This window comes from Nestor notabilis, unplaced genomic scaffold (assembly GCF_000696875.1).
Source record: "Nestor notabilis isolate BGI_N333 unplaced genomic scaffold, ASM69687v1 Scaffold10864, whole genome shotgun sequence".
Taxonomy (NCBI): Eukaryota; Metazoa; Chordata; class Aves; order Psittaciformes; family Psittacidae; genus Nestor; species Nestor notabilis.
The window spans coordinates 1-21627 of record NW_009926873.1 but is presented as its reverse complement, the minus strand read 5'-3'; the positions used below and the strand labels follow the sequence as shown (position 1 = coordinate 21627).

The 21627-nt window shown below is 38.6% G+C and overlaps 1 protein-coding gene across 1 annotated transcript in view; it reads right to left on the bottom strand.

The window, feature by feature from the left end:
• LOC104399738 (alpha-actinin-2) overlaps positions 1-21529 on the bottom strand; it is a gene marked incomplete at its 3' end in the record, with an annotated part of 47772 nt that extends 26243 nt beyond the window's left edge. Inside the window, exon 1 of the mRNA XM_010013788.1 lies at positions 21150-21529. Coding sequence (XP_010012090.1) covers positions 21150-21284 — 135 coding nt within the window. The remainder of the gene's footprint in view (positions 1-21149) is intronic.
• Positions 21530-21627: the final 98 nt, after the last annotated feature.

Sequence of the window (21627 nt, the reverse complement as noted above, 5' to 3'; positions counted from 1 at the left end):
CACTGCTTTGGCTTTAACTAACAATTCTATTCATAGCTATTAAGAAACAATTCAAAGCACGTTTAAGTCATGGAGATCAAGATACAGCCAGCATATAGTACCCTGCAAATTTGTAATCCACGGAGATTTAAAAGCTATTAAATGACTTAGACAATGCAAATTCCTTTTTCTGCTGAACTGTACAGCACATTTCAGAATATCAGATTGCCCAGAGAAACAAGGCAGGACAGAAGGCACCAAGCTGAATACCAGGAAGGATACAAATAAGTGCCTAGAAAACTAGACATTTCTTTTTATAATGTATTTACCATGGGTAGCTCTACTAATTTTAAAAATAAATAAAATTTTCTCCCTTCCAAAGTTGTTACTACAGAAGAAACTTTGCTGGTGTTCTTAGATGAGAGTACACAGAAGAAAGGCTGCGGGGCAGGAAGCCAAAGAATTTGCAGTCCCACAGGTATATGTTCTCTTAATGCACTATTGTCCACTGCTGTCACAGCTCTACTTTGGAAAAGCTAGCTCTAGAAAAGGGAGCACAGCTTATGTTCTCTGCCCACTAAGCCTCATTATGAAGACTGGCAATAGCATATTCTCCATAATTTGGATTCATAAAGCTGTGACAGCAAAGTGTGTACCTGAGGGATAAAAACCAAACAAACCATACCTGGTAATTTACTCAGGCCACTTAATTTTACATGCCCTTAACAAGTAGAAGTGCAACCAACGGGCAGAAATAGAAGATATCCCTAATCAATTATCAATCAACGGCAGCTAATGCCAAAAAAATAGTAGGGTACACCCACTCTGTGCAAATATTTTTACACATTATTTTACACAATAAAGGACATGCTTTGATGGAAAAAGTGATATCTCTAAGAGATTAATTCTCCTACACTCCTGAGTAAACCCACACATCATTTTTATGTGAGTGTAATGATAACTTACTTTTGGTAATGCTTCAAAGCCAGAAAACAAGATGCTATAATACTAATTTTCATACGTGCATATGATAATAGGGATACAGAGAATTGAGAAGGCACTGGTAACCATCCTCTCCAAAACTGTAACCCATCGGTTGGCCACAAGACAACTTGTTCCCCCTGCTGAAGATTCAGGGTAAGTTTGGCACCTATAGCGAGTCCAAAATACGCATCACCAAAACAGCTGCATACCCTGCATGGGGACATGTACAGGGTACATTTCAGGAAGATCCATTTACTTGCCCTCAGAATTGAAACTGAGAAGTGGATCCAGCCCAATAAAGGATTGCAGACGTGTATCCTATTTAGTACTTACATCTCATAACTCAGTTCTCTCGAGTGCCAATCAGTTTCTGTTTGCTATAATATTTACAAGTTTTAAAATACTGATTTTAAAAGGCATGTGTCTGCCCCTACCAAAAAGGCTACTAGCCCACATGAGTCATTTGGGTTTGAGTTTCTAGACTTTCTGTAACATTTACATAAGAAAATACAGACAAAATCCAATTTTTACCTATGAGTTATGAAAAATATTGCATTTATAGGAAACTTAATACTTCCTGTGTCTGCTAAGTAAAGCAGAAGCACAAGCCATTTTAAGCGGACCTTAAATTCTAATACCCAGGGCAGAAGACACTTGAAGAAAATTGACTTCAAATGTAAACACTGAACACACTTGTTTATATACATATGTGTCACCCCTAATTAGCTCAGTCTGATAGAGTTGTTTCTTAAAACTCTGCTTTACAGCTCTTCTTCTAAAGTATTTTTCCTCTCTAGCTGAGGGTCTTCATTACTACTAGGCTAAATGGGATACAGTGATTCACTCTGTAGCTATATGGAACATTACTGGGCTCTGAGCACAGGGCAAGGGTGTTACAGAAAGAGCTCTGCCAGAACATTCCCACTAGGCCAGACTGAGGTTCCCCCTTGAAGAATTTCCCATCTGTCAGTTATCCATGTTTTAAAATGTAAGTTGTGAACCTGCAACATGATCTCCGAGCTCATGTAACCACACAGTGCTCTAAATACTGCAGGATCAGGGCTTTTCTCTGGGCTTAGGATAGGGTCTGTGTTGTCCCTCATTCTCTTAACTATTTAATTCTGCTCCCAAAAGAAGGGGTGTGATGGTGACACAGAGCAGAAAATTGCCCACACTTTATTAACCAGCTTGATCTGAACCAATGACTATATATGGTATCTTTTAGATGTTCCTAGAACATCTAGACTGGCTGCAGTTTTAGCATATTAGGTGCAATAACATATTTTTATGAATCAAAAATAAATATACCTTTACATTTTACTTGTTGGTTTGAATTATTATTAACTGTCCCCTTGCTCTTATTTCCCCTTGCTTTAATGCATTGGTACATGTTATTAAAAAAGCTGGAAGAACTATAAAAGGAGGGGTGTAGTTCACTAGTACAACTCAATCACGCCAAAACACTTGGTAGACAAAATGGGATTTTGAAACAGAGCACACCAAAAGCACAGCAAAAACTCAAATGAAGCACAGTGAAAGGATAGTGAAGGATGATATGAAGGCTAAGGTAGAGGAAATGTTTACTGTGTTCCAAAACATCTTGAAAAGGAAACCATCAAATCATAGGCAGTTATGTTGAAACCAAATTCCTGGGAAGAAGAGAGAGGGTAACACAGAACTGGCTAAAAAAGAAATCAGTAGAAGCTTTATCACAAGCCCCTCAATCCAAAGATGGGGAAAGCCCTCCCTGCTTAACCACATCCATATATATAGCTGAACAGATGGTGTCAGAGATGACACACTACCATACTCTGCACTGTCTGCAGATCTGCTCTAGTAACTAACGGAACTTCCAGTTCATAGAACCATAGAATGGTTTGGGTTGGAAGGGACCTTAAAGGTCATCTAGTTCCAACCCCCATGCCATGGGAAGGGACAACTTCCACTAGACCAGGTTGCTCGAAGCCCCATCCAACCTGGCCTTGAACGATTTCAGGGATGGGTTGTTTCATCTACAACTTCTCTGGGCAACCTGTTCCAGTGCCTCCTCACCCTCACAGTAAATAACTTTTTCTAATATGTAATCTAAATCTCCCCTCTTTCAGTTTACAGCCACTCCCCCTTGTCCCATCACTACATGCCCTTGTAGAAAGCCCCTCTTCAGATTTCTTGTAGGCCCCTTTAAGCACTGGAAGCTGCTCTAAGGTCTCCCAGGAACCTTCTCTTCTTCAGGCTGAACAAGCCCAACTCTCTCAGCCTGTTTCCCCAGGAGAAGTGCTCCAGCCCTCTGATCATCTCTGTGGACCTCCTCTGGACCTGCTCCAACAGGTCCACATTCTTCTTATACTGGGGGCCCCAGAACTGAATGCAGTTCTCCAGGTGGGGTCTCACATGAGCGGAGTAGAGCAGAAGAATCACCTCCCTTGATCTGCTGGTCATGCTTTCTTAATTTTATCATCCACAGGAGACATTGACAAAGAGATGCATTCATCACACAGGACACTACACATCTTGGTAGCACCCTGCAATTTGCTTGCATGGAAAAGCATGGGGAGACCTCAGTCCTTACAAAGCAGGTGGCCTAATCCTATCAGATTCTAGGGTTTCCTGTAAAACATGCAACCCCCTCCCAGCACTGAATGATTGCACGTCTGTTTAACACTGCTGACTATTAACTAAAAAAACAGAGCATGTAAATATCCCTCCAAGAATAATTTGGCAAGGCTGAACCCCAGTAAATGTCAAGAAGATTATTGAGCCTTTTGTTACAAAGCGAGTGTTGTTCTTTTTGTCAGAAGAGACAAGAAAGGTTACAACGTCCCATTGGTCTAAGATGGAAAAAAACTCAGGCGGCAGCAAGATGTATGGGAAATTCAGTATGGGTCACTGTCCTCACCTCAGTGAGTTTTCCTTAAAGGAAGAACAGGAAGGAAAAGAAGGAAGATAAGAGGTTTCACAAGGTGTTTGGAGGGATTAAACCAGTTAAAACATTGTAGGGTTTATTAGGAGTTGACACATAATATCTTTATTGTATCACCTAAGATAGCTGGAAAGATAGAGAAGTTTTCAGCACATACGCTCATTTTATGTATGAAAGAGAAATGTCAGACAAAGTATGAAAACTGAGGTTTCAGACAAGTCGGGACTTACATGGACCATCAGTATAATGGTACAACAGGTCTATTCCCCTTCCTTTTTCATTACTATTGATGACACCTGTACATGAAGAGTTTTGCATGTGCAACTTCTCAAAATACATGTAGCACCACAGGGTTGTCCACTTCTGTGTTTATATCAGTTTAAAATAATTCTGCCTATTTAAAATGTATTTTCAATCAGAAACATTGATATTTTAGAAGTAAGAGCACATGCAATGTTTAAAATCCTATTTGAAACTAAAAAGTGTTCAGATCTGAGGTACAATTCTGGTCTAAGTCTACTTTTCATTTTTGGAATTTCAAGAACCACCCAAATAAGAGAACCCTGCTCAGGAAAATAACACAGAAATAAAAGAGGCAATTACAATCTTTAGTAAAAGCATGGGTATGTTTTTATCTTGCATTACAAAAAACTGCAAGACATCTTTACTTGTTCTTATTTTTACAATATAACTTCAATGTTTGCAGAATCCAATCTTATATTTGAAAAATTAAACTTCCAATGACAAGCAAGAAAAAACATATGTTGTGCTACCTTTCTAAACCTGCATTTTGGTACATGCATGCCCTCTCCTCATGACTTTGCCTATCTAGCCATTCTTCCTAGTTCCACTAGTTAAGCTAGAGCATTTTAAAGGTCCCTCCACCAGGACTCTACAGAAGCAGATCTCATTTATGTCACATAGCTAAACTGGTTGCAGAAGAAGAGAGCTATTTATCTAAAAGTAAAACTAAACACAAAACCATATGAGGGGGCGAAAGGAATGTTTAGCAAGTCAGCGTGTATATTCCTACTAATGGTAGGTAATGGCTCACTATTAAGTAGAAGGGCTTATTAAGTACGCTTCTGTAGGAATCTGCCCTGAAGCATTTCCTATAGTACACTTTACTTACTCATTTAGATGACAGAATAGAGTGTTTGTTTATAACATTTGAATATGACAGCAAAATGATGACTCTGTGAGCACGTTTCATGATAGAGCTACAATTCAAACTAATCTTGACAAATCAGTGAAATTATCTGAAGAAAGCTGAATGCAGATGAGCAACAAGTCTTAAGTACCGCCCTCCTCCAGTAATAAGTAAGTGCAAAAACACAGGATGGAGAACTGCAGGCAGGGCAGTAGCACTGAAGAAGAGGATCTAGGAGTAACAGTGGATCACAACCTAACTTGATAAAAAAATTGTTGTACTGTTGAAAAGGCAAATACAATATTGGAATGACTGAGTAGAAGAATGATGTATCAACATCTGAAGTATTTTTTCCAATCTCAGTGCTGCAAAGAGATTAGCTGTAATATTGTCCCCTCTTTTGGGCATGAAATTCAGGAAGAACATGAACCAGTTGGAGAGAAGCCACGAAACAGTCACGAAAAGAATAAAATTCTAGAAAACTTCATCTATGAATAACAGAACCATTGCATGGATTTAATCATGAGGAGTTTGAAAAGAGAGTAATATTTGTCTCAAACATTTAAGAAGTCTCAACAAATAAAAGAATACACTGGTTTTCTGTGTTCACTGAAGATAGAGCTTGAGATAGACAGTGACAATCTTAAAAAAACTATGAGGAAAATTCAGATTCATTTTTAACTCTAGAAGCAGTGACCTACTGGAAGAGATCGGCTGGGTGAATGAGAGCCCTTTTTCTTGGACATCATCAAGAATGAGTTGGATAAACGTGTCAGGAACAGCATGAGCATATTTGCCTCTGCCTGAGAGTAGGACTAAATTCTTTCCCAGTCATACTTTCTATGATGTTCATGGAAGATTCTCATCCTAATTGACATCTACACTGCAGTCTTGAAAAGGGAGAATAGGCAAGAAGACTCCTTTCAGATTCTGTGGCTGAGAAGCCCTAAAACTTAGTTATATAGTTATATATATATATACACAGATCCAAAGGCCCCAGAATAAGAAGTCATTCAGCAGCAGAAGCAGCAGAAAGCTTCTCTCTTTTAGGAATCCAAGCACTTGGAATGCAACAGATAGCTGTAAATTTTGTTTCTGTCAGCATGTTCTTTGTGTGGTGATCCCCATTTTCATCTCCTACTTTCATACGAGCCCCTAATGCCCCTTCACAAAAAGAAAAAAAAAAAAAAATTGGAGGAAATTTGTCAGTTGGAGAAACAGAAAGTAGAAGGGTGAAGGCAGAGAATAATAAAAAAAAAGAAAAAGGAAGAATCAAAATCAATAGGCAGCAGAGTGTTCATGGAAAGTTAAACAAACCAAATTAAAACCAAAGTGGATTCAATGATCTGTTCTATGGTAGACACATTTCCCAAGGTCTGTATTATGATCCTGGAGAAGCGTTCCTGACACTTGTGTTTTCTCCCTAGCTTTGTGACAGCCTTTAAGTAATTTAAGACTGGAATTTTAAAAATGTTTTTGTCTTAAATGCTGAGTATTTTATGACCCATGATTCTTCATATGGGACTATAAGCTTAATGGCTTAACGGCAGATGTCAGCCACAGCTGAGTACTTTTAAGTGTCCCACTTCTGTATTCAAGGATAATGAGAATAATAAACCCTCCATATTCCACAGCACTATTGTGGGCGAAAATTCACCATTACTTTTGAGATGCTCAAATACTACCCTTAAAAAAGCTTAATAAAGAAATAGTAGCAAGAAAGCTGACAAAACTATAAATATCTTGTAATTAAAGAACTTTAATCAGAAACAGAACCTACTGTGAACAGATGGAAAACAACACGTAACAATTACCAACATCTTCAACGTCTGTTCTCAGTCATCCAAAGTAAATTCTACATTTAAAAATCAAAGCTAGGTGTTTAGCATGAACCAGTTACCTACTCCTGTAAATCTAGTTGCTTGCTACTTATCTTTCTCTCCTTAAACTCTTAGTGTATTATGAAATGTACCACCCACTTAAGTATGGAGAAAGAAGTCGCTCAGTGAACTGTTACAGGAGACCAATGTCTGTGACTAATGCCACAGATGCAATCTGAGAAAGCATTTTCACGTACAGAAATTGTTTCACCTCTAGGCTGAAAAGTCACTGTCCCTACCTCTCACTAATAAGGTCAGTTTTGGGCACCTCCAGTGAAGCTGCCATTTCTGGTGGTTTAAGTGATGGGGACACCTGTCCCCTGGAGAGCTAAACCGAGAGTACAACTCACCTCATAGACATTACCAAACAGTCTGCGTGTGTTAGCAACCTTGTCACTTATTCACCTGGCCCGAGTTCAAAACACTGACCTAAAAGTGAAAGGTTCCCCCAGCCATGCATTCTCAACCAATAAATTACAAGTCCATCTTCAGTACAAGATTATCTTTCATCGTGAATTGGGGGTAGGAACTATTAGAATATTCTGCTCGGTAGGCTTTGCAGTACTGAGACCTTTAATTAATATTGTCACTGCTTTGCAAAGCAGTGACAAATTCATGGGGTTTACAAGTCAGCCTTCTCTTGGACATGAATGAGTATTTTCGCTGTAAAGTTTGTTCATTCACATCATATGCATGAATCCTTGAGGAAATATGGTCACAAAGAGCTTCCAGGCAATACTCTTCAAGAACCCTTTGTCCAAATGGGAATGTCAGGCTGTATTACAGCAGCCCTTGGTAATTCATTCTAGCTAGATGGAGTAACAGGGAGCAATCCACTGCTGCTTGCAATAATCTTACCTCTTCATCTTCAGTAACAATATGCATGGCATCATTTACAGTTATACACTACCTTTCTGATAACTTTACCTTCTTTGCCTTTTACGTAAAAAACCAGGTATGTTAATACCTTGTCATAACAGAATTTATATCCGGATTAATACCTTTTGGATTACATACCATTATTCAATGCATTAAAATGCTCAAGGTACAAGATTAGCACTACAAAATGATAAATAAATGGTATAATCTACGAAGTAAACATGAAGTTCTCAAATCACAAACAAATTTCTAAGAGCCCTCATATTAGATTGCTTTCTCTAATGAGAGTGAAAAGACAGACAACGAGTAAAGACTCTACGTTTGAGTTCTTGCTCTTCCACGGCTTTTTGTACAACTTCTTTCAAGGAGTAAAACCACTTCTGTCCAAAATCTTTACCCCACAGTAGAGGTGAAATGTAAATATGCCCCATGGACTCAAGAGTTCTAACTACAGAATTAGGAGGGCGCTGTTCATCTCTCAAATTGATTGTGTGGCATTTTACAGTCTGATGTATATTTTGCAAATTTAAAATGCTGTAGCAAGTGAAAAAACTTTACTCTCACAAGCCTCAAAAAATAAATATTGGTGGAAAAAGTATCTGTGAATCAAACATATTCAGAATACAGTTCTTGAATGGGATTAAAGCTTTAAAACCAAAACCAAACAAAAAAGGGAAATACTGGAACAATTCAAGCATGAAGTTTTGCATAATCTATTTTTGGTCAAGGATTTTGTTTTCTTTTGTTTTCTGATGTTGATTTTGTATTCCCTTGAAGGAAAAGTTTATGGACATGCTGATCTCTTTCAATAGGCCATATTTCTAGCATTTAATAATTCAACAATTAACAGATCATGGTAGATTTGGGGGTTTTTTACATTCAACTGCCAAATTTTGCTCTTCAAACTGTCTCCTACTGAAATCTACAGAAATAGAGCAGCATTGCCCACAAGGACTGTACCACAGTGCTCCCACACAGCATGGCTGGGAGTGCACAGCATCCAGAACCTCTGAGGACTCCCAACTATTTGCATGGCACAACAGTATTTTCCTCTAATAGGGTAACCTAACTTTAGAGCATACTAACAAAATAGTCTCTGTTCCAATACACTGCACTTTTCAGACCTTGAATTTACACTAGAAAAACAAGTAATTCTAACTTTGCAACATGAAGTAGTATGGCTATAGCAACTAACACCTTACACAGCACTCCTGATGACTTTACACCACAAAACTTTACAGTGCATATCTACAAATAAATCAGTTCATACCCAGTTGTATAGATTTGCCAATGCACAAAGTTGAGTGCAGCAAAGAAACATTGCACACATTTTTATAAAACCTTTAATGGCCTCTATCACCCATGCATTTATATAGAAATATTTGTATCCCATAAAGTGCTGCCCAAGAGTTACCTCTCCCCAGCCAGTCAGGTAGGAAACTAGGGACCTAAGCAGGGAGCTTGCAGAGCAAATGTAGATTCTGCTAGAAAGTACTGATGCATGCTCCCATACGTATCTTTCATGCATCCTCTCTCTCTTGCTCTGTACAAGTTTGTGAACAAAATCAAAACAACTCCTGATACTTTTGAAGGCATACTCCATCAATGGAACAGTGAGCTATTTGCATTCTGGTGCTTTCCAGCTTGCTTCTGAGCAGTGATATTTGGGGGGGTCTCACTGTAACGAGTAGTTAGACACAGAACTATATTTAAGGCACATTTTTTGGCTCTAACTACTGAAAAACTAACAAACATGGGATAGAGAAAGGTACTTGGTATGTCATGGAACCAAAATACACACAAAAAGTCAAACTATTATAGAGTCAAAAGAAATTCACTCCTTGCTACATGGCTAAAAAGGAGCTAATTCTGGAGCACCACCTTCCATGCTCAGCATTTCTACTTCAAAAGAGTATCAACAAACTAGAAGGCATCTTCAGAAAAGGATTCAGACTGAAAATGCCAGCAGGTTTGGAGGAAACTGTTTCAACAATGATAAAAGATTTGCGACGAGTTATTTTTCTCTGTTTTTTTTCTCCCCCTCTATATTCTTTTCCAACTGGCCATGTCTTTGCTATTATGGAACAAACCCAATCTCCGTTATATTTGCCTCTTCCCCATGGAGAGTTCAAATCAACTATAGGTAAGCCAAAAATGGTCTTGAATACTGTGTTGGATCTGAAAAGGACAAATCTGCAAGTATGCTGTAAAGGTGGAGTCTGTGCCCTTTATACTGCCTGAGGCTTTCTCTCAAGTATATTAAACAAAGAAGATGCATTACCACTACCCTATCAGTGCCAAATGAGCTTTCTTATAAAGAGATCATATCTTCTATTCTTTCCAGTCTCAGGACCTTCTTCCACCAGCTGTGGTCTACAGTGCTCCTGTACCCAGACAGTGCTGGCTACCATTTTTGTTTCAGCAGATACATATTTAAATAACCAAGTACTATTTAGAATGAGATGAAAGAAACATTCACACATTATAGTATGGAAGGAACTAAAGGTATGCTCTCTGGAAATAGAGGGATTTATTAATGTAGGTTAATCCAGGATTTAGTTGACTGGATTTCCAAAAGTCTTTCCCTTGCTTTCTCTGTTGATTTTCTTCACCATGCTGTCTTTATCCAGTAATTATATACTACATTGCCAGGTAAGTAAGCAAATCTATTGTAAATTGGTCAATATAGTCAGAGCGAGTTAAAAGTATGGTCCTATTTATCAACATTCTTTAAAACACTTTCATAATCAGAAAAGCCTGTCTTCTAACTGAAAAAACTAAAACAGATTTTCAATTCCACACACACCAACACACATCTTCAAGTCCCTGACATTAATAAATGATGGGAAAGGAATGTCAATAATCAGAACTCATAATATTTGCATAGAAATTGCCATTTTTGCTCTCTTTTATTTAGTACATTTGAAGATCACTCAATGTAGTTTCACTTGTAATCTAAACTAAGGTTTCAGCTGAGATTCTTCTACAGAAAGGAAAACCTCATGTGTTAATTCCCAATTATGCAACAGAAAATTCTTCTATGACATATATGCCCGGTCACTCATTGCAATATTTCTCAGTATACAAAGCATACAATCTGTCTGTAATTTCTTTACTACTGTAACTAATGATTAAAAAAAATACCAATTTTTATTTCATGCTCATTTTAAAAATCTTTTTTAAAAGAATTTTGTAACTTCTGCTGTTCAAGATACTACGTAAACATATTGGGTTGATTTTTTTTTTAACTCTATTTTTTTTTTATGAGGCATTAGCTACAGAGTAATATTTTCTAAACTATTTTAAATATCCTGTAAACCAGCAGACTTTCAGAAAAATTCTGGAGTTCCTAAATAATTTCTAGTGAGGTTCAAGTTCCTAAATTACTGAACTTTTCTAAAAAAAACCCAAACAAAACACAAACCAAAATAAAAAGCCAATCATTACTCAGGATCTTCGGATGGCTTGATTACATAGGAATATGAAATTTAACTAAGTAACCTGTTCTCAAGCACTTAGCTAAGAACAGATGGGTAAACAAACAAGGATGGCTGTAACTGCTGAAAGCATAAACACCCGTGTTTTAGACAGCACAGTGTGATAAGCAAACTGCTCTGTCAATTAAACACCCAGTTCTTTGTTCATAGCATATCTGTCCTTAACAGAAGCCATGCTGGGACTGTGCCTGGTCATGGAAATAAAGGCCATAGGCAAAAAGAAAGCAACTTCAGCCACATGTATGGTGTTTTGTTTGTCTTTTGGTACCAATGTCAGATAGATGGTAAGTGCATTATACATAATATGTTCACACACAACTTGTGAGGCTGCACTGCAAACTACCTTATAAAGTGGTAAGAACAGTGAGGGTTGCTTCAAATTTCTTCAATGATCTTGTATATAGTAGAAGATCATTGTACTGAAATGAATGAAGGGGACCAGAAGTCTATGGACAGGAGTAGAGTCAAAAGTGGTCAGTTGCTCCACCAAAGAAAATGCATGGTGGAACTAACACTCCAGAGTACAGCTGGAGATAAACTTGGGCTATAGAGGTTTTCCATAGCCTGAAGAGACTCCTCTAGCTGAAATAACACCCCAGAGCTGCACAATCATTTATATATCTTTTTTTATTTGTATTTAGTTCAGCTGGGTACCAATTTTCTTCATATTAAAGATTGCAATGTCTCAAGTCGTGCAGCAGTGAAAAGCTGCACTGGTGCCAAGACTGAACATAAAATGGAGTTAAATAAAACTACCGCTTAATGCTAGATGTGAGGCCTTTCTGTGAGTGCCAAAATAGCAGGCTGATTCTCAGAGGTGCAAAATAGACAGAAGTTCCTCCTGACGTCAGTGGAAATGCCTGGGTGTTCAACACCTATAAAAAATACGAGTGTTTCCTTAGATACTTAAGGAATAATCACAGATGCTAATTTTAGACTAGGGGAGTCACTTTCCACAGACTCCTGCTATCGCAGTGGGGGTGAGCAAGGTTTTTCTAGGGGATCTTCAGAGTAGAAGCCATCTGCTCTAAATTAGGTTCTGCCATTTATCAAAATAATGGATGGCTGGACTGATTTGCTTACTGGCTTTTGAAGAGAAGTAAGAACAAGCATCAGATTTCAAGTGGAAGGATTCTGACAGTTAACAACAGTTGAGAAGAAGCATTTGAAGTAAATGGAAAACCTTACCCATACCAAGTACAGTAAACACTTAGCACTGTCATCTGTAAAGCCAGCACATAGGTATTACAACCACTATTTTTGAGATGAAGACACAGAGAAAAGGATATGTCCTTATAACTCAAAAGCAGGGAAATCCAGGACCAGACATAGGAGCATCAGAGCCCATTCTTGCACTTAGGACGTAAGTTCAGGACTAATTTTCTCACCTGTTAGCACGCACAAGTTAAGGTACAAATATACAAACTAACTAAACATTAGCCAGAAAACTGCTGGCTTCTGCTTCCCTCTGGACAGGCTTTCTAAAGAATGAAGTGTATTTCCACAGCTACCATCCTAAAAGATGAACATTGCATTTCAAAGTCTTCTGCGCCTATCTCTGCAGATGCTCTGTTTCTGCAGAGCAGTAACACCTGGCCTGTAATCATTTCATACCAGTAATTTGAAGATTACTAGGACCATGCCATCTTGATCTGTATTGAAGAGTTACTGATACTGCCAGCAGAAAGAGCAACTACAGAATATGTACAGAAACAGTCATAGAGGGTGATCACACCATTGTGTTTGCTAGTTAAATGATGTGGAAAGAGGTAACTTACATCTTTAAATATCTGCCCAATTTCTACCAAATTCTAGTAATCAGGTAGAAAAGGAGCATTGTATAGCACCTGTATAGTTATGATCAGCTTTACACATCAAGTCTCTCGACATGAATCATATTTAAAACCAACAAATCCAGTGATATTATAAGAAAAAAAGTCACGTACTCTTTTCACAGCATTTCATTAAACGATGTTCTTCAGACACTGATAAACTGAAAATCACCCCAAACTACTACGAATGAAATTCAGTTTAGGATGAAATGGGGTGCTTGATGTGAATGCATTCTCCTCCTGGTATCAGCTGAGACTAAAGGATGCATAACTATAAAAGACACATTCCGGGCCAGCAACTTCACTGCTCACAGTAGAGGAATACCACATCAGTTACACATTGTTTATCCTGACAATTAGAGTTCTGAAGAAACTATGCTTGGCAGTAAAGCTATCTAAAACAACTCAACTTTGCCAACTGTGTAAGCATTTTTGTATTTGTTTGCTTGCAAGGATATAAAATAACATGTGGGAGGGATGTCTTTTTACTGGGGACAAAACTAAGCAGCGCAAATTTTCACCTAATTCTATTTCACTGACATGCTGCTTCGTGCATCACATCCCTCTGCAGTTCAGATACAAATCCAATGCATTCTTCTGTAAGCAGGCTCTGCAGTACAACTTCTAAAATACTACCAATATCATAGAACTATAGAATGGTATGGGTTGGAAGGGACTTAAAGATCATCTAGCTTCAACCTCCATCATTCACAACTGAAGAAAATCCTAATGCCCAGTCACACTGAAATTAATTCAGTAGAACTGTACAGTGCAATACAGAAGTTACAATCCAAACGAAACATCATTAAATGGATCAGAATTTATGCAACAGTGGTTAAATTTATGTTAGGCATTTGGTATCCGATTTTTCCATTGTAATGATGAAACCACTTCTGTCTTGCTTGTAAGAGGATGAAAGGGGTTTGGTGGAAGATTTTGAACTGTGTTACCCCACCGGAAAAAAGAAATTCAGCTTGCAGAGCTGTCTTAGTTTAATTTGGAAATTGATGATGTAATTTGGAAATTGATGATGTAATCACGGTATTTTCTTACCATGATTCACTAGTTTACAGAATATACTGCAGCTCTGCTTTGCTTGCACACGGCTACAAACTGTATGAGCACAGATTCCCTGTTTACTGCAGTCTCGGAGCTGAAGACTCTCAGTGCTCTTCCAAACAAACACCTCCCATGCTTCCCTCTTCAGCTCTCTGGTGACTCAAACACAGATTCACAGCAAGATGCAGACCTTCTACTCCAGATTATAGCAAAGTCCACTGCTTAACATACAGCTTTTCTCTAGCTCTTAAGCACCTTGATTGCAGCTTAAGGAAACCCACTTAGACCCATACTTTCTTCCAGTCCTTATTGTCTTACTAACTGGATCAGCATATCTGCAGACATTTTATTATATGAATTTCAGGGGAAGCTGTGGTATGTATCTGTGAGTACAAGCAGGATGTAGCCTTTGCTTCCCATTATAAAATGGTTCTTTTTTCTTTTCATAACTAACTATCCAGTTCTGTTGCTGGCAGGTATTTGGGGGTGAGTAGCAATTAACAGCTGACTTGGGACTGGAGGAATTATCCATTTGATGACACTAACAAAAGCACACAGAGCCTGGAATGGGTCAGCGTTCAGAGGACCATCTGAGTTTAAATAAAAAACGTAATATTGAGCAACATATTGATTTCTCACACTTAGTATAAGGAGAACTTTCCCATTCAAAAGAAAAACTACCTCCATAAACATTTCTAGTTAAGTGAATTTCATAACAGCTTTCTTTAATTTTCCTTCATACACCAGCACCACAATATTTAGGACCCTCTTTAGCTGCACACCTTATTGACAGCTTCCAAGACAGAATATGAAGCACACTGACAAAATATGATTGTTCCACTATCTTTTCAGCATGCTCATCTCAAGCACCATTCCATGCAAGTAACATCAGCAAGAGGAACTTAACATGTTACTATTTTAAAAAGCACTAATCTCTAAGAGGCCAATTGTACAGAACAAGCCATAAACACATCCCATATTTCTATACAGAGTCTCTCTACCCTCATGGTAACTCTCCATAGGACAAGAGAAATTGCAACTCCATGCCCTTCTACTGTATCAGTGCCTAATGTTTAGGACAGTTGTAGTATTTGCTGAAAAATCAAGACATGCTGTGGCAGAAAAAAACATAAAGTCCGACCATTGTCTACCAAGTTCTGAGACAGACCCTATATGGGGCAATCTACCACTGAGAAGGTCACTTAAAGAGCACCCAGGATTCAAAAGGAAAGAACATTATGTTTCACATGTGTGTTCTTAATGCTAAAGTTCTGGCATCCACTGTTTGAAAATTCTTGATGCACCTGGAAGAGAAGTATTTGACCTTAGAGTGCTGAAACTTCATGTTACCGAAGGGCACACCGGCATCTATAGTGGCATGTATCATTTGGCAAGACATCGTTCTTCTATAGAAGACAGTCACAGTTCTAGCTAATACTAGAAAAAAAGTAAGTCTAAAAAGATGAAATTGTTGCTTTTCTAATTTTAGCAGTAATAGAAAACCCTGCATTTCATCCTATATAATTCCCAAGGCACCTATGTCATCCTAATTCTGTGCATAAAGGGGAAAGGAGACAAAGAACTGCAATGTAGGACTTAGTACAGCATATGATTTTCCCACTGACTATCATTCTGCTTTTGACTCTGGTGGATTTTCGTCCTAATGCATTTAATCCCCTCCTGAAATTAGTCCTAAATATACTCAACCCAGGACCACCATCTTGATAAGAAATATCCAAATGTTAACAGGTCAGTACTGAGTTAAGTAATGAGAAGGCCAGTACTCCCTTAGAAAGGAGTGTACCTTTTGCCTCCCTCACACCTCCTACATTCACTGCTGAGGGGAATCTCTGTGCCTTCTCAATAATTCCCCTGATATTCCACGTGGGTAAAAAAGTCTCACCCCATTAAAGCCCTTGAGGTGGATGGTTTCTCTGTCTGCTATGGGAGCTTAACCCAAACACTGCCTCCCCTCAAAACCACATCCAAACCCCCAACTTTGACTATTTCCAGATAATCTCTGTAAAAGGGCAAGACCTAGGCTGGAATGCCCTGAATACACTGTAGATATTGCTATATTCTCACAGAATCTCACAATGGTTTGGGTTGTAACGGACTTCTAAAGATCGTTTAGTCCAACTCCCAAGCTTATAAGGGGTTTCCACCATTCACATACTCCACAACACTAGACTTCCACACAAATTGTGAAAATAGGGATTTTAAATCCCAGTCTATTCAGCTTTCACTGCACCCCCTGAGCCTCCTCATGACTCTTCCATGTTTCAGTACTATATGGGTACTGGGATGGGAAGAGGGGGTATCTGGCTGGAACCACCTCATACTCTCTATTTACTACCCCTGATTCTGTTTTACTGTTACACCTGCACTTTCTCCATGACAATGATTTAAATTCAGAGCCTGTAAACCCATAAGGAGTGGTTATACAGTACTGAATTTTGCAGGTGGAATCTAGTCTCTCTTGCCAATATTTTTCTGCCCTGCATTTCTTTCTTACTCGTTCAGGCTTGGTTATTTCTCTCCTTTTTCCCCTGGTTGAAGCATGAAGCTTTCCACTACTTCATCTGTCTTCTCATTCACCAGTAGACTTCTTCCAGGAAAAGGTTTCTGATAAGAAATCAGTTTCAATTCCATCCATAGAAGACCACACAAGCTTCGGAGTGAATCCGGGACACTGACTGTAGCTCTATTTATAGACATTGAAGTCAGACTGAACACAAGGTCAACTTTTCTTTCAGACTGCAATGAACCTCTCAAATCTGCTGAGTTTAGAAGTTGCAGCAACAGTAGAAAAAGAAGGATGTTATCCATAATTCATAGTCCTGGTAGCTTCTTCCACATAATTTGCTATGCATGTGGCTTCCAAATGCTTTTTTTTTATTTGCAAGGACAACAGGAGTTGTGTTACCAGCCAAAGGAGGTAATGCAGATAAATCCTTACAGGTCACACTGAACATGTAATCTGCTATGTACTGCTGAAGACTGGGAAGACACAGCTTCTTTCCCAAAAAATCTTCCCGAAGTCCTCACTCATCCACAGCATTCAGTGTCATCAAGAAGATTTGCATTCACAAAGAATGCAATATGACGGTGAATAAATATTCTGAGTCTGCTCGTTTGCTCTATACCAGTGTAAAACCCCATCAAAATGGTCAGAAATTGCACTGACCTACATTAAAACCCATTCCACATTAACAAAGCAGTGGTACCAGGGCCAGAAAGCAAGCTAGAATAAGTATTCATCTATAATAGTGTCAGTAAGGCAGGAAGTATGTTTCTAGTTATTTTCTTACACGTGCTAATGCAGAAGTGTCACAGACATGTCTGAATGACTGGAGAAGACCCACATGAAAAACATGGAACCAGTTGAATGCTTTACAATACAACTGTCCTGAAGAAGAAATCACAACCTTCAGATCTTTATCCTGAAGACTGAAGACTTCCTTCAAAAACTAACAAACCACATTTCATGTCAAAGCTCAAATAAAGTATTTACAGCAAAAGTTACAAATAAGAGCGAGCACCATTTAACACCAAGTAGTGTTGGCAGTTCAAACATGTTGCAAACAGTATATGTTTGCATTTTGAGTAGTATTGTTGTACTTGGTTTCCTAAGCTAAGAGACACTGCATTTCCCTATGTTCCTTTTAGTTATATTAAGATACAGGCTTAGTGAAAATTAAAAGGTTTGTGGAGTCTGTTGAAGTTTTGTTGAAGTTTAAGAAATAAATCTATCATGGAGAGAAGATAAATCAGGTCTTAAGTCTTCCACTATGAGCTAGCATGATTTTTACTTTCATTCCAGTCCATCAGGGTAGGGACTGAAAGACAACTAATCACTAGTCTGACATACCATAGAATCAGCCACTTCTGTCAGTTGTTACAATTATCACTGCTGTTCTCTTTCTAACAGTGGGAAAACCAAGGTCTGAGGTAAGCTGACCTTGCCTAAGGTTACACAGCAGAGTGAACACGAGAATCCCACCCCCTCTGGCCAGACTTTTTGATTTCCTATATATTTTCGTATTTCCATGTACTGCTGAAGGAACAAGGGGCCACTTCCATAGATCTTTCAGTGGCTGTTTAAGCGCACATGGCCAGTGGAAGTGTACTGGGTGAAGGAGTAGATTTCAGATGTTTCCAGTCTGATGCTTCCCATCTACATGTTTAGAAGTTGCCAAGGCTGTAGTTCTCTAATTAGTTCCTACTGAAGACAGCATGCCCATCCAAAATACGTGGGCATTTTTTGACATTTAGTCTTTCTTTAAAGTTGCTGCCTGAAATTTCCAACCATATGAACCTGTTTAAGTTTTTACCAATAATGTCTAGTGCAGCAAATGGTTGAATTATTGTATTTTCTTGATTTCCTGATTTGATACGGGATAAATTTAACTCCAACTAAAGTATTTCAATTGTTGTTCACATTCGGAGAGACAGAGCTAAACTACAACTCAGCTTCCTTTCCTATAGTGTACTTCATATTTAATCTGACATCTGCAACCACCAAGGAGCCTGGATTACAGCAGACCATAATACTCTATGAACCATGGTTATAATTAGGCGTCACATCCATTGTAATCCTATGGACGTCATCATGTGTTACCAGCATCTGTTGACAGATCTCATACCAGGCATATCACTGAAATGGCAAGTCTGGAGAGGGCAGCCCACAATAGAAACAATGGCATTTATTTTTGGTTTGTTCCAAGAGTATCTAATAGAAAATATATGCTGCCAACTGCCAGGGCTCCACTGAGATCACTTTTCAATATTATATTACCAGTTAGAGCAAAGATCTGTGCCCATGTATCTGCAATCTTCTCCTAATAAATAAGGAAATAAAGAAAACACTCGCTGCAACTCTCTTAGCACCACTTGGAAAAAATATAGAAGCCTTGAAATTTTATAAAGTTTAGCAGGCCCCTTATGACAAGAGTACCTGTATTTCAGGCAATAATAAATTGAAGCTCCTTTCCAGGATAAGGAATGAGGATTCCTTCTCACGAATTTTATTTGAAAGTGGTACCACTTCAATATTAAAACTAAGCCCTGGGAACCAGCAACATAAAGGAGCAAAGCTGCAGTCTCTCTACTCTGTGGACGTAAAGCAGAGTCTGGTTTAATTTATGAATGTGAAAACCTGACTTTCTGCAGAAGCACTGTCTGTATCGAGGAACGGAAACAAAACATTTGCTATTGGGTCTTATATTAACTGCTGCCTGCTCTTCTCTAAAAGTCAAGAGACTTACTGTAAACAGAATCCAAATTAGCTTTATTTTTTATTATTTATCTGCATTGTAGGAAAACTGCACCTGAGTGCTGTCTAGTAACCAGTCCATTATTTCTTTATTTTGAAAAGAGCATTCTCTGAAATGCTGGACAATCGAATCCGAATCAGATGTAACAAAGACTTGTTTCGGCTGAGCAGTTTCCAATCACTAAAGCACTGAAGCACCAAGATAATTTCCATTCTCATTATAAAACATAAAAGAATAGCTCACCATCTAAATTAAAACAAATGTGTTGATAAGTACAGCTTAATAATTGCTTAGGAGTTGCTGCAGCTGCTAGATCAAGAAATGTGAACTTCAGCCTACCCCAGAACTTCTCTCGCCATACTTGTACAGCAGGATTCAAACACGTGTAAATGCAAGAAAATTAATAAAACCAGCTAAAAGTCAAGAAGAAGGAAGGCTACAAGTAAAAACTGAGAAGAAAATATTGGCTCTACCAATCTTAATAGAAAGCAAATCCACTAGCCCCAACAATCTAACAGCTCTTACTTTTATAGCTATACTTTTGAAGTATTGCTTTTATAGAGGCTGACAGTAACAGTGGACCAGACTGTCATCAGTATAAACTGGCAACTTCTACTAAGGGAGCTGCTTATACATAGCAAAAAGTATTTTCAGCCTTCTTGTCTACAGCACCATTTCTCTGAGTGTCCCCCCCCCCTTAATTTTTTTAATTCTTGTAACCAGCAGATAACCTTTTAATCCCAGATCTGTCAGCTGTGACTTCAGCATCACCTTTCACATTAGGAAGCAACAAATCCTTTATATTTCACTTCTCTTTTTCCATATACCAGTTAAAACTCAGTGTTCTGACATTAGATACTGCAAATCTTATTAAAGTACCAAACCACTGGCAAAACTAGGGATGGGATTATAATCTCTACCTATGTTCAGAAAAAGAGCATGGGCAGTACTTGCTTGTGCAAGTTTTTTACACCTAAAAGGTAAAAGCATTTCTTCTACAATGGTATATTGCAAGAAGTTTACAGACCTGTTTTTTTCCCAGACAGTGAATTGGCATGTGGGAACCTAATTGTATAATCCAGTTTTCCAAATGTAGCCTGGATATATTTCTAGGCAATATTTTCCTTGTCGGACTATTCAGTCAGAATTAAGAGCAAATTCTAAGAAAGCTGACTTGCAAGATCATGATTTCAAAAGTTATTTCTCAGTATGTTCTTAGGAATACTGCAAAAATTGTAGCACACCCGTTGTGAACCATCTCATTCATGTCCCTGTTGATAGTTGCCATTTACTGCTTTTGAAAAGCAATCAGGCACAGACATCATTTCAGAGTTTGCCTTCTGAAAGGAAGACCCAGGAATTAAAGTTAAAAATTTCTGAAATACCAATATATAAATACAGAGGTACTGACAGAATACTTCCAGCGCAATATAAAAAGAAACCCCTGACTATCACAAATTAGTTTCACCTTACATAGGTTTTGTTTAAGAATCCAAAAAGTGAATACTTTATCCTAAAAATACGGCATAGCTAATATACATCATACACATACTTTATACAATGTAAAATATATTGTCTCACAAAACTAGAAGGCCTTACTGCACAGCCCTGGCAACTCCAGATGCAGCATGGCAGTAAGAAAACACATCGTTCCCCACAGAGGCACATACACAGACACACATTACTTCCAGACCTTCCTTTGTTGTTTCTCCCATGCTGGGTCCAGGAGCAGGTCCCTGTCCCATTCTTCTTCTTGGGTCATGTACTCATCTTCTTCATAGTTGTAGGTGTACTGCATGTTTGTTTCTATCTGGTTCATGCTATTCATGCTACCTGGGGATCAGCTTCAGCTGCTGTGGCTTCCTACTACGTTTTAAGTTTAGTTTACTTTCTGATGGGTTGTAAGCAGCAGTGTCTTTTTCTTTCTTTTTTTTCTTTTTCCAAGGTGACAGGCAGTGAATACTGACGAGTTGCTGAGAGCAGAAGCTGAAACTGTCAGGTAGGTGCTGACCTGTGGTGACCTTCCTTCCCTCTCTCTCCTGCCCCTTCTCTCTCTGCTACTGCTGCTGCTGCGGTATGTCCCTGCGGCTGACCCTCCGGAGAAGCCCAGCCCGGCTCATCGCTGTCGCTTATTATCCCCGCCGGGCTGTCACATGGCGCGGCGGCGGGAC